Source organism: Oncorhynchus clarkii, chromosome 25 (genome assembly GCF_045791955.1).
Source record: "Oncorhynchus clarkii lewisi isolate Uvic-CL-2024 chromosome 25, UVic_Ocla_1.0, whole genome shotgun sequence".
NCBI lineage: Eukaryota > Metazoa > Chordata > Actinopteri > Salmoniformes > Salmonidae > Oncorhynchus > Oncorhynchus clarkii.
The window spans coordinates 4763597-4776456 of NC_092171.1; the positions used below are offsets into that span (position 1 = coordinate 4763597).

At 42.5% G+C, this 12860-nt stretch overlaps 1 protein-coding gene across 1 annotated transcript in view; it reads left to right on the top strand.

Annotated features, from left to right (window-relative positions):
- LOC139383484 (MAM domain-containing glycosylphosphatidylinositol anchor protein 1-like) overlaps positions 1 to 12860 on the top strand; it is a 297322-nt gene that overhangs the window by 147136 nt on the left and 137326 nt on the right. The window contains exon 5 of the mRNA XM_071128041.1: positions 7619 to 7815. Within this exon, the coding sequence (XP_070984142.1) occupies positions 7619 to 7815 (197 nt within the window). The remainder of the gene's footprint in view (positions 1 to 7618; positions 7816 to 12860) is intronic.

Below are 12860 nucleotides of genomic sequence, written 5' to 3' on the forward strand. Positions count from 1 at the left end.
AATATAGCAATTAAACATGGGAATGGTAGGATGTGCAGAGGATGAATGTGCAAGTTGAGATACTGGGGTGCAAAAGAGCAAGATAAATAAATAAATCAATACAGTATGGAGATGAGGTAGTTGGATGGGCTATTTGCAGATGAGCTATGTACAGGTGCTGTGATCTGTGAGCTGCTCTGACAGCTTGTGCTTAACCTCTCTGGGATATGTGGGACGCTAGCGTCCCATCTGGCCAAAAGCCAGAGAAAATGCAGAGCGCCAAATTAAAATAAATTACTATAAAATCAAACTTTCATGAAATCACACGTAAGATACCAAATTAAAGCTACACATGTTGTGAATCCAGCCATCATGTCAGATATCAAAAAGGCTTTTTGGCGAAAGCAAACGATGCTACTATCTGAGGATAGCACCTCCGTAAACAAAGAGAGAAAACATATTTCAACCCTGCAGGCGCGACACAAAACGACGCAGAAATATAAATATAAATCATGCCCTAGCTTTGACGAGCTTCTTCTGTTGGCACTCCAATATGTCCCATAAACATCACAAATGGTCCTTTTGTTCGATTAATTCTGTCGATATATATCCAAAATGTCCATTTATTTGGCGCGTTTGATCCAGAAAAACACCGGTTCCAACGTGACTACAAAATATCTCAAAAGTGACCTGTAAACTTTGCCAAAACATTTCAAACTACTTTTGTAAAACAACATTAGGTATTTTTTAAGGAAATAATCAATAAAATTGAAGACGGGATGATCTGTGTTCAATACAGGAAGAAAACAAACTGACGCTACCTTTCTGATCACGCGCCTCTAACAAACAGTACACAACAAGTGACCCTCGTTTTGAACAGGGCTACTTCTTCATTACACAAAGGAAAAACCTCAACCAATTCCTAAAGACTGGTGACATCCATTGTAAGCGGTAGGAACTGCAAGAAGGTCCCTTAGAAATCTAGTTTCCCAATGAAATTCATTGAAAAGAGAGTGACCTCAAAAAAGACCAAATCTGAATGGTTTTTCCTCTGGGTTTCGTCTGCTACATAAGTTATGTTATACTCACAGACATGATTCAAACAGTTTTAGAAACTTCAGGGTGTTTTCTATCCAAATAAAATATGCATATCTTATCTTCTGGGGATGAGTACCAGGCAGTTGAATTTGGGCTGCATTTCATCCGGACGTGAAAATACTGCCCCCTGTCACTAAGAAGTTAAAGCTAGAGTGGGAAGTAAGATTCTCCAGCTTCAGAGATTTTTGCAGTTCGTTCCAGTCATTTGGCAGCAGAGAACTGGAAGGAGAGGCGGCCAAAAGAAGAATTGGCTTTGGGGGTGACCAGTGAGATATACCTGCTGGAGCTCGTGCATTGGGTGGGTGCTGCTATGGTGACCAGTGAGCTGAGATAAGGCAGGGCTTTACCTAGCAGAGACTTGTAGATGTCCTGGAGCCAGTGGGTTTGGCATACAACGGGAGCATACAGGTCGCAGTGGTGGGTAGTATATGGGGCTTTGGTGACAAAACGGATGGCACTGTGATAGACTGCATCTAATTTGTTTAGTAGAGTGTTGGAGGCTATTTTGTAAATTACAACGCCGAAGTCGAGGATCGGTTTTACGAGGGTATGTTTGGCAGCATTGGTGAAGGATGCTTTGTTGCAAAATAGGAAGCCGATTCCAGATTTAATTTTGGATTGGAGATGTTTAATGTGAGTCTAGAAGGAGTGTTTACAGTCTAACCAGACACCTAGGTATTTGTAGTTATCCACATATTCTAATTTAGAACCATCCAGAGTAGTGATGCTGGACAGGCGGGCAGGTGCGGGCAGCGAACGGTTAAAGAGCATGCATTTAGCTTTACTTGCATTTAAGAGCAGTTGGAGGCCATCTGGATTGTTAGTTAACACAGTGTCCACTGAAGGGCCAGAGGTATACAGAATGGTGTTGTTTGCGTAGAGGTGGATCAAAGAATCACCAGCAGCAAGAGCGACATCATTGATGGATACAGAGAAGAGAGTCGGTCCGAGAATTGAACCCTGTGGCACCCCCATAGAGAATGCCAGAGGTCCGGACAACAGGCCCTCCGATTTGACATACTGAACTCTATCGGAGAAGTAGTTGGTGAACCAAGCAAGGCAGTCATTTGAGAAACCAAGGCTGTTGAGTCTGCCAATAACAATGTTGGGATTGACAGAGTCGAAAGCCTTGGCCAGGCTGATTGATACAGCTGCACAGTAGTGTCTCTTATCGATGGCGGTTGTGATATCGTTTATGACCTTGACCGTGGCTGAGGTGCACCAGATTGCATAGCGAAACCAGATTGCATAGCGGAGAAGGTACAGTAAGATTTGAAATTATCAGTAATCTGTTTGTTAACTTGGCTTTCAAAGACCTTACAAAGGCAGGGAAGAATAGATATTGGTCTGTAGCAGTTTGGGTCAAGCGTGTGTCTCCCTTTGAAGAGGAGGATGACCGTAGCTGCTTTCCAATCTTTGGGAATCTCAGACGACACAAAAGAGAGGTTGAACAGGCTAGTAACAGGGGTTGCAACAATTTCGTCAGATCATTTTAGAAAGAGAGGGTCCAGATTTTCTAGCCCGGCTGATTTGTAGGGGTCCAGATTTTGCAGCTCTTCCAGAACATCAGCTGACTGGATTTGGGAGAAGGAGAAATGGGGAAGGCTTGGGAGAGTTGCTGTAGTGGGGTGCAGTGCTGTTGACCAGGGTAGGGGTAGCCAGGTGGCAAGTATGGCCAGCCGTATATTTTTTTTAATTGAAATTCTCAATTATAGTGGATTTATCGGTGGTGACAGTGTTTCCTATCCTGTTTGTTTGGGTACAGACCTGGCTGACGTTTCGCTAGCGGAACCCCTCGACAACATCGGATGAAATGGCAGAGCGCCAAATTAAAATGAAATTACTATAAATATTCAACTTTCATGATATCACACATGCAATACATCAAATAAAGCTACACTTGTTGTTAATCCAGCCAACGTGCCAGATTTCAACAATGCTTTACGGCGAAAGCAAACCATGCTATTATCTGAGGACAGCACCCCGTCAAACAAACACATGACAATCATATTTATACCCGCCAGGCGCGACACAAAACTCAGAAATAACGATATAATTCATGCCTTACCTTTGAAGATCTTCTTCTGTTGGCACTCCAATATGTCCCAAAAACATCACAAAGGGTCCTTTTGTTCAATTAATTCCGTCGTTATATCCCCAAAATGTCAATTTATTTGGCGCGGTTGATTCAAAAAAACAGCTGTTCCAACATGACTACACATTATCTAATAAATTACCTGTAATCTTGGTCCAAACATTTCAAACAACTTTCCTAATCCAACTTTAGGTATTTTTAAACGTAAATAATCACTAAAAATTTAAGATGGGATACACTGCGTTCAATAGCGGATAAAATGAAAGTGGAGCGAGCCCCGAAAGCTGGAAAGCTGTCATCAAGGCAAAGGGTGGCTACTTTGAAGAATCTTTTTTGGTTACTATATACAGTCATGGCTAAACGTTTTGAGAATGACAAATGTTAATTTCCACAAGGTTTGCTGCTTCAGTGTCTTTAGATATTTTTGTCAGATGTTACCATGGAATACTGAAGTATAATTACAAGCATTTCATAAATGTCAAATGCTTTTATTGACAATTACATGAAGTTGATGTAAAGAGTCAATATTTGCAGTGTTGACCCTTCTTTTTCAAGACCTCTGCAATCAACCCTGGAATGCTGTCAATTAACTTCTGGGCCACTGATGGCAGCCCATTCTTGCATAATCAATGCTTGTAGTTTGTTCGAATTTGTGGGTTTTTGTTTGTCCACCCGCCTATGAGGATTGACCACAAGTTCTCAATGGGATTAAGGTCTGGGGAGTATCCTGGCCATGGACCCAAAATATCGATGTTTTGTTCCCAGAGCCACTTAGTTATCACTTTTGCCTTATAGCAAGGTGCTCCATCATGCTGGAAAAGGCATCGTTCATCACCAAACTGTTCCTGGATGGTTGGGAGAAGTTGCTCTCAGAGGATGTGTTGGTACCATTCTTTATTCATGGCTGTGTTCTTAGGCAAAATTGTGAGTGAGCCCACTCCCTTGGCTGAGAAGCAACCCCACGCATGAATGGTCTCAGAATGCTGTTGGAATGACACAGGACTGATGGTAGCGCTCACCTTGTCTTCTCCGGACAAGCTTTTTTCTGGATACCCCAAACAATCGGAAAGGGTATTCATCAGAGAAAATGACTTTACCCCAGTCTTCAGCAGTCCAATCCCAGTACCTTTTGCAGAATATCAGTCTGTCCCTGATGTTTTTCCTGGATATAAGTGGCTTCTTTGCTGCCCTTCTTGACACCAGGCCATCCTCCAAAAGTCTTCGCCTTACTGTGCGTGCAGATGCACTCACACCTGCCTGCTGCCATTCCTGAGCAAGCTCTGTAATGGTGGTGCCCCGATCCCGCAGCTGAATCAACTTTAGGAGACGATCCTGGCTCTTGCTGGACTTTTCTTCACAACAATTGAAGTGCTCTCCTTGAAGTTTTTGATGATCCGATAAATGGTTGATTTATGATTCCAAGCACCACCCTCCTTTTGAAGCTTCCAGTCTGTTATTCAAACTCAATCAACATGACAGAGTGATCTCCAGCCTTGTCCGCGTCAACACTCACACCTGTGTTAACTAGAGAATCACTGACATGATGTTAGCTGGTCCTTTTGTGGCAGGGCTGAAATGCAGTCAATATTTTTTGGGGGGGAATCAGTTAATTTGCATGGCAAAGAGGGACTTTGCAATTTTTTGCAATTCATCTGATCACTCTTCATAACATTCTGGAGTATATGCAAATTGCCATCATACAAACTGAGGCAGCAGACTTTGTGAAAATGTATATTTGTGACTTTCTCAAAACTTTTAGTCACAACTGTATATGTGTTACAGTGCCTTGCGAAAGTATTCGGCCCCCTTGAACTTTGCGACCTTTTGCCACATTTCAGGCTTCAAACATAAAGATATAAAACTGTATTTTTTTGTGAAGAATCAACAACAAGTGGGACACAATCATGAAGTGGAACGACATTTATTGGATATTTCAGACTTTTTTAACAAATCAAAAACTGAAAAATTGGGCGTGCAAAATTATTCAGCCCCTTTACTTTCAGTGCAGCAAACTCTCTCCAGAGGTTCAGTGAGGATCTCTGAATGATCCAATGTTGACCTAAACGACTAATGATGATAAATACAATCCACCTGTGTGTAATCAAGTCTCCGTATAAATGCACCTGCACTGTGATAGTCTCAGAGGTCCGTCAAAAGCGCAGAGAGCATCATGAAGAACAAGGAACACACCAGGCAGGTCCGAGATACTGTTGTGAAGAAGTTTAAAGCCGGATTTGGATACGAAAAGATTTCCCAAGCTTTAAACATCCCAAGGAGCACTGTGCAAGCGATAATATTGAAATGGAAGGAGTATCAGACCACTGCAAATCTACCAAGACCTGGCCGTCCCTCTAAACATTCAGCTCATACAAGGAGAAGACTGATCAGAGATGCAGCCAAGAGGCCCATGATCACTCTGGATGAACTGCAGAGATCTACAGCTGAGGTGGGAGACTCTGTCCATAGGACAACAATCAGTCGTATATTGCACAAATCTGGCCTTTATGGAAGAGTGGCAAGAAGAAAGCCATTTCTTAAAGATATCCATAAAAAGTGTCGTTTAAAGTTTGCCACAAGCCACCTGGGAGACACACCAAACATGTGGAAGAAGGTGCACTGGTCAGATGAAACCAAAATTGAACTTTTTGGCAACTATACAAAACGTTATGTTTGGCGTAAAAGCAACACAGCTGAACACACCATCCCTACTGTCAAACATGGTGGTGGCAGCATCATGGTTTGGGCCTGCTTTTCTTCAGCAGGGACAGGGAAGATGGTTAAAATTGATGGGAAGATGGATGGAGTCAAATACAGGAACATTCTGGAAGAAAACCTGATGGAGTCTGCAAAAGACCTGAGACTGGGATGGAGATTTGTCTTCCAACAAGACAATGATCCAAAACATAAAGCAAAATCTACAATGGAATGGTTCAAAAATAAACATATCCAGGTGTTAGAATGGCCAAGTCAAAGTCCAGACCTGAATCCAATCGAGAATCTGTGGAAAGAACTGATAACTGCTGTTCACAAATGCTCTCCATCCAACCTCACTGAGCTTGAGCTGTTTTGCAAGGAGGAAAGGGAAAAAATGTCAGTCTCTCGATGTGCAAACCTGATGGAGACATACCCCAAGCGACTTACAGCTGTAATCGCAGCAAAAGGTGGCGCTACAATGTATTAACTTAATTAAAGGGGGCTGAATAATTTTGCACGCCCAATTTTTCAGTTTTTGATTTGTTAAAAAAGTTTGAAATATCCAATACATGTCGTTCCACTTCATGATTGTGTCCCACTTGTTGTTGATTCTTCACAAAAAAATACAGTTTTATATCTTTATGTTTGAAGCCTGAAATGTGGCAAAAGGTCGCAAAGTTCAAGGGGGCCGAATACTTTCGCAAGGTACTGTATTTCATTGTTTTGATGTTTTCCCTATTATATATATAATATATAATATAGAATATTATATATTATTTTACAATAGTAAAAATAAAGAAAAACCATTGAATGGGTAGATGTGTAAAAACATTTGACTGGTACTGTGTATGCATGTAATTGTATTTCATTTTATGCTCATATTATTGTATAACCCCTGAAAATGTCATGTTGATAGGACATTCATTTTTTGAGATATTTCAATTTGTGTTTGTTAATCTGAGTCCTCCTGTGTCATTTTTGGAGAAGGCTTTGCAATTGACCCCAAATTCCTTTTGCCTTTGTGTTGAAAGATGAGTTAGGGGACAGGATGTGTGTGCGTTTCCGTGTGCGTGTGAGAGAGAATGTGTGTGTGTGAGAGAGAGAGAGAGGAACGGAAAGAAAGAGAGAGAATCTACTTGTGCATTGTGTACTGTACTGTACTGTTCCATTTCTCCCCACTTGAAGAAGAGAAGCCTTTTAACAATTCTGTCTTTTCTGGGATAGTTGTCTAAAAGAGACAATTTAGCATGGCTCTTTTCCTAATAACAGTGAGTAGTCGGCTAATAAACTGGTCCCAATCAACCTTCAGCCTTATCAAGTTGTATTTAGTGTTTAGATGTGCTTCTATCTTTATCTCTTAGTCACAATAGAATAGAGGGCTGCTCCTAAATAACACAGCAAGGAAGCCACAAGTGCCTGAGTCACGTAGACACACACACACAGTTCCCTGCTGAATCTACAGTGCCTATCATAAGTATTCATCCCCTTTTGATTTCTTGACATTTATGTGTGATTAAAATGGTTTTGGGCAGGCAAACCTTTCGTGTAGATATTTTCCTGATTCATTTGTGGAGTGTCTCAGTGTGGTGTAAGGTACAGTAGGTGAAGGCTGTGTACATTACTGATGTCTAACCATTGTGAGGAAGGTCCCCACATAGTCTGTAAAATATGATTGATGGAATTTAGTATAGTTTGGATGAACGTATTCTTGATATTGATGAAGTGCATCTGTGTGTCTGTGTGTGTGCCCAGACCTTGACAAACCAGTTCTGACGGTGCACCAGACCATCAGCGATGTGCGCGGGAGCTTCTACCAGGAGAAGACGGTGTTCCTCCGCTGTACTGTCAACTCCAACCCCCCGGCCCGCTTCATCTGGAAACGAGGCACCATTCCCATAGAGCAGAGCAAGGATCAAGGAGTGGACATCTACGAACCGCTATACACACAGGTATGGTACGAGGACCACAAACACACATTTACACTCTTAAGCTACTAGCATTGTACCCCATGCAACAGATCAAAGATAACAGACCCACAACCCATAGAATAGTATATGCTCAGGCTCACTACATACCCACACACAAATTAACCGCAACAAAGAAAGGATAACTGAGTGGACATCTACACTCTAAAAGATGTTGAGTTAAAAACAACCCAATTTAGATGCTGGACTGAACACATGCTGGGTTATTTTGACCCAGACAGTTGGGTTGCGTTAATAACAGAGCATGTTGGGTTGTTTGGATCACCCAAACATGGGTTAATTTTATCCAGGTCACCCGTGATACAATGTCGGGAGATGATGTGGAAACTGGCCACTAGGGGTAACAGTGAGCATTGTTACCTTAAAGTAGGTTTCAGTTTTGCTAGGGCAGCGTTTCCCAAACTCGGCCCTCGGGACCCCAAGGCATGCACGTTTATTTTTTTGCCCTAACATTACACAGCTGATTCAAATGATGAAAGCTGTATGATTAGTTGATTATTTTAATCTGCTGTGTATCGCTGGGACAAAACCAAAACGTGCACCCCTTGTGGTCCCGAGGACCAAATTTGGGAAAACCTGCACTATGGTGTTGTGGACAGGAATGGGGGATGGGTGTATGCATCTGCCTCTGCCTCGCGTCCAAAGGTTGCACATTCAAATCCAGCGATAGGAAGTTGTTTTTGATATTTTTGTTTTAATTCTATCCCAAATCTTAATCCATATGGATATGCATAGGCCCTTGGGGAACTCATGCAATTCTGTAAGCCTAATTAAAGCTTCAAAAGTGTAGTTGTTTAACCTTAACATGTGATAACATACAACGGAACAGATGAACTGGAATGACATTTACTCTCACGCGTGGACAAAAATAACTATCTGAAAGCCATGCCCCTACTAAGCCACGCCTCCATTCTTTTGAGCTGACCCGCTGGGTCATATCTCAATAACCCAGCATCAATAACACAGCACCCAGCATCAATTACCCAGCAATTTTTTAAGAAATCAACCCAACTAAAAGGTGCTGCATGTTCAATCTGACGTCTACATTGGCCATGCAGTATATACAGTGATATGGACTCTGTCGAAGTCAGAATCATACTTCTTGTGTTTCGCGGAGCAGAGCTGTTGTGAAGGAAGTTGTCAAGGAAGTGAGTTTGTGTTTATACAAGACCTCCCGCCCACCAATCATGTCAATGTGGCGCTATATAGAGCTATGCTTAGCCATACGCATTGTTACAAAACTTGTGAGGCGCACGGCGATGCGGTACGGAGCTCAAATTGGCCTTTGGAGGCTCCGCAATTGTGTCACACCCTCCATACGGAGCCTGACCACATTTTCGGATCAACCATGAATTGGCTTTAAGTGATCCAATGCCTAAAACCCAGCAGTTGGGTCAACCAAGATTTTTAGAGTTAACTGCTCCTCAGATTGCAGCCCAAATAAATGTTTGACAGAGTTCAAGTAATAGACACATCTCAACATCAACTGTTCAGAGGAGACCGTGTGAATTAGGCCTTTATGGTCGAATTGCTTAAAATAAATAATAAGAAGAGACTTGTTTGGGCCAAGAAACACGAGCAATGGACATTACACCGGTGGGAATCTGTTTTTTGGTCTGATGAGCCAAATGTGAGATTTTTGGTTCCAACCACAGTGTCTTTGTGAGACGCAGAGTAGGTGAACGGATGATCTCTCCATGTGTGGTTCCCACCGTGAAGCATGGAGGAGGAGGTGTGATGTGTGAGGGTGCTTTGCTGGTGACACTGTCTGTGATTTATTTAGAATTCAAGGCACACTTAACCAACATGGCTAGCACAACATTTTGCAGCGATACAACATCCCATCTGGTTAATACTCCAGGTTGGGTAAGGGCTATTTGACGAAGAAGGATGGAGTGCTGCATCAGATGACCTGGCCTCCACAACACAGATGAGATGGTTTGGGATGAGTTGGACTGCAGAGTGAAGGGAAAGCAGCCAACAAGTGCTCATCGTATGTGGGAACTCCAACAAGACTGTTAGAAAAGCAATCCAGGTTAATCTGGTTGAGAGAATACCAAGAGAATACAAAGCTGTCAAGGCAAAGGGTGGCCACTTTGAAGAATCTAAAATCAAATGTAATTTGTTTCAAACTTTCCTGGTTACTGCATGATTCCATATGCGATATTTAAAAGTTTGATGTCTTCACTTGTATTCTTCAATGTAGAAAAAATGTGCTTACTTGCTTCCTGCCAACTTGCTGCCAGCCTATTTGGCATATTGACGGCATGCTCAGTCACACAAACACAATTTAACTTCCACCTACTGATTGGCAACTCATTTCCATCTCTGCGACTTCTTACCTCATTTCCCTGTCACTCTCTCTCTCCCTCTCTTTATTTTGGCAGATGACACTGGCAGGAAACTAATCAGGATAGCTAATCAGCTAATCCGGAACATCTGTGGACTATGTACAGTTGAAGTCGGAAGTTTACATACACTTAGGTTGAAGTTATTAAAACTCGTTTTTCAACCACTGCACAAATTTCTTGTTAACAAACTATAGTTGTGGTATGTCGGTTAGGTTATCTACTTTGTGCATGACACAAGTAATTTTTCCAACAATTGTTTACAGACAGATTATTTCACTTATAATTCACTGTATCACAATTCCAGTGGGTCAGAAGTTTACATATACTAAGTTGACTGTGCCTTTAAACAACTTGAAGAATTCCAGAAAATGATGTCATGGCTTCAGAAGCTTCTGATAGGCTAATTGACATAATTTGAGTCAATTGGAGGTGAACCTGTGGATGTATTTCAAGGCCTACCTTCAAACTCAGTGCCTCTTTGCTTGACATCATGGGAAAATCAAAAGAAATCAGCCAAGACCTCAGAAAAAAATGGCAGACCTCCACAAGGCCGGTTCATCCTTCGGAGCAATTGCCAAACGCCTAAAGGTACCACACTCATCTGTACAAACAATTGTACGCAATTATAAACACCATGGGACCACGCAGCCTTCATACCGCTCAGGAAGGAGACGCATTCTGTCTCCTAGAGATGAAAGCACGTTGGTGCAAAGAGTGCAAATCAATCCCAGAACAACAGCAAAGGACCTTGTGAAGATGCTGGAGGAAACAGGTACAAAAGTATATATATCCACAGTGAAACGAGTCCTATAGTGACATAACCTGAAAGGCTGCTCAGCAAGGAAGAAGGCACTGCTCCAAAACCGCCATAAGAAAGCCAGACTACGGTTTGCAACTACACACGGGGGACAAATATCTTACTTTTTGGAGAAATGTCCCCTGGTCTGATGAAACTGTTTGGCCATAATGACCATTGTTATGTTTGGAGGAAAAGGGGGAGGCTTGCAAGCTGAAGAACACCATCCCAATCGTGAAGTATTGGGGTGGCAGCATCATGTTGTGGGGGTGGCAGCATCATGTTGTGGGGGTGCTTTGCTGCAGAAGGGTCTGTGCACTTCACACTTCATAGATGGCATCATGAGGAAAGGAAATATGTGGATATATTGAAGCAACATCTCAAGACATCAGTCAGGAAGATAAAGCTTCGTCGCAAATTGGTCTTCCAAATGGACAATGACCCCAAGCATACTTCCAAAGTTGTGGCAAAATAGCTTAAGGACAACAAAGTCAAAATATTGGAGTGGCCATCACAAAGCCATGACCTCAATCCTATAGAAAATTTGTGTGTGATTCAGTTACACCAGCTCTGTCAGGAGGAACGGGCCAAAACTCAGCCAACTTATTGTGGAAGGCTACCCGAAACGTTTGACCCAAGTTAAACAATTTAAAGGCAAATCTACTAAATACTAATTGAGTGTCTGTAATCTTCTGACCCACTGGGAATGTGGTGAAAGAAATAAAAGCTAAAATAAATAATTCTCTCTACTATTATTCTGACATTTCACATTCTTAAAATAAAGTGGTGATCCTAACTGACCTAAAACAGGGAATTCTTACAAGGATTAAATGTCAGCAATTGTGAAAAACTGAGTTTAAATGTATTTGGCTAAGGTGTATGTAAACTTTCGACTTCAACTGTGTGTGTGTGTCAGAATGAGGTGCGGATCTGAGTGAGAGTGATGTGTGTCTTGTATTTATCCATTGTGTGTGTGTGTGTGCGCGCGCGTGTGTGTGTGTGCATGTGTGTGTGTGAGAATGCAGTGTGGATCTGAGTGATGTGTGTCGGTGAGCAAGAATGTTATCGTGTGCGTGTGCATTCTCCTGCCTTTGCGCATGAGTCCTTACAAGCGACTACAGTATGTCTGTATCTGCGCTGGGAATAAGCGGAGTTCATGTACAGAGTTATGACTTTAATGGCGTTTCCAGAATCCCTGCTTCATGCCTGCACCTCTGAGTCCGGGGCACATCTGTGATGTCCTGTGTGTGTGTGTCCTGTGTTTTAGAGTGTCGCTGGAAGGATCTGAGAGAAGGGGGAGACTTGGGACATAAACAAAGCCAGGATCATCAGCTTTTCCGAGCCTCTGAAAATGTGACGCTGAACCCAAATGTCCACTTCTCTGCCCCCTACCTCTGTGATCAGGGAAAAGAGGAGGATGGAAAGGGGAACGGTGTGTCTGAACCTAAGCCTGACTGCCAATGACCTCATTCTCTCTCCCTTTTAACTTTCTCACCATTTTTCTCTCTCTCTCCCTTCTACACAAACCCTTATTGATACAGTACACAATGCTCCTATACCGTTTTCAACCACAACACACACATAAGCACTCATCTTCTGCAGCAGAACCCCTATCTTTAAAACCACAGGTCCCTTTAAACCCCCTTTAAACCCCATCCGTCACCAAACAGCAACATAAAAGCAGTCTAGTTAGTGCCTCCAATCCATTCTGACAGCACCTTTATGAGCAAAACAAACACCAGGGCACATGCTAGAACAGCTACCCCAGCAGCGGTCCCCGCCCGTTGGGCATGAATTAAAGGAAACCTCCTTTTGTCTGGGGCTCTGGGGGAGCCCTGGCCAAGGAAAAAAGAGGGCTGTCT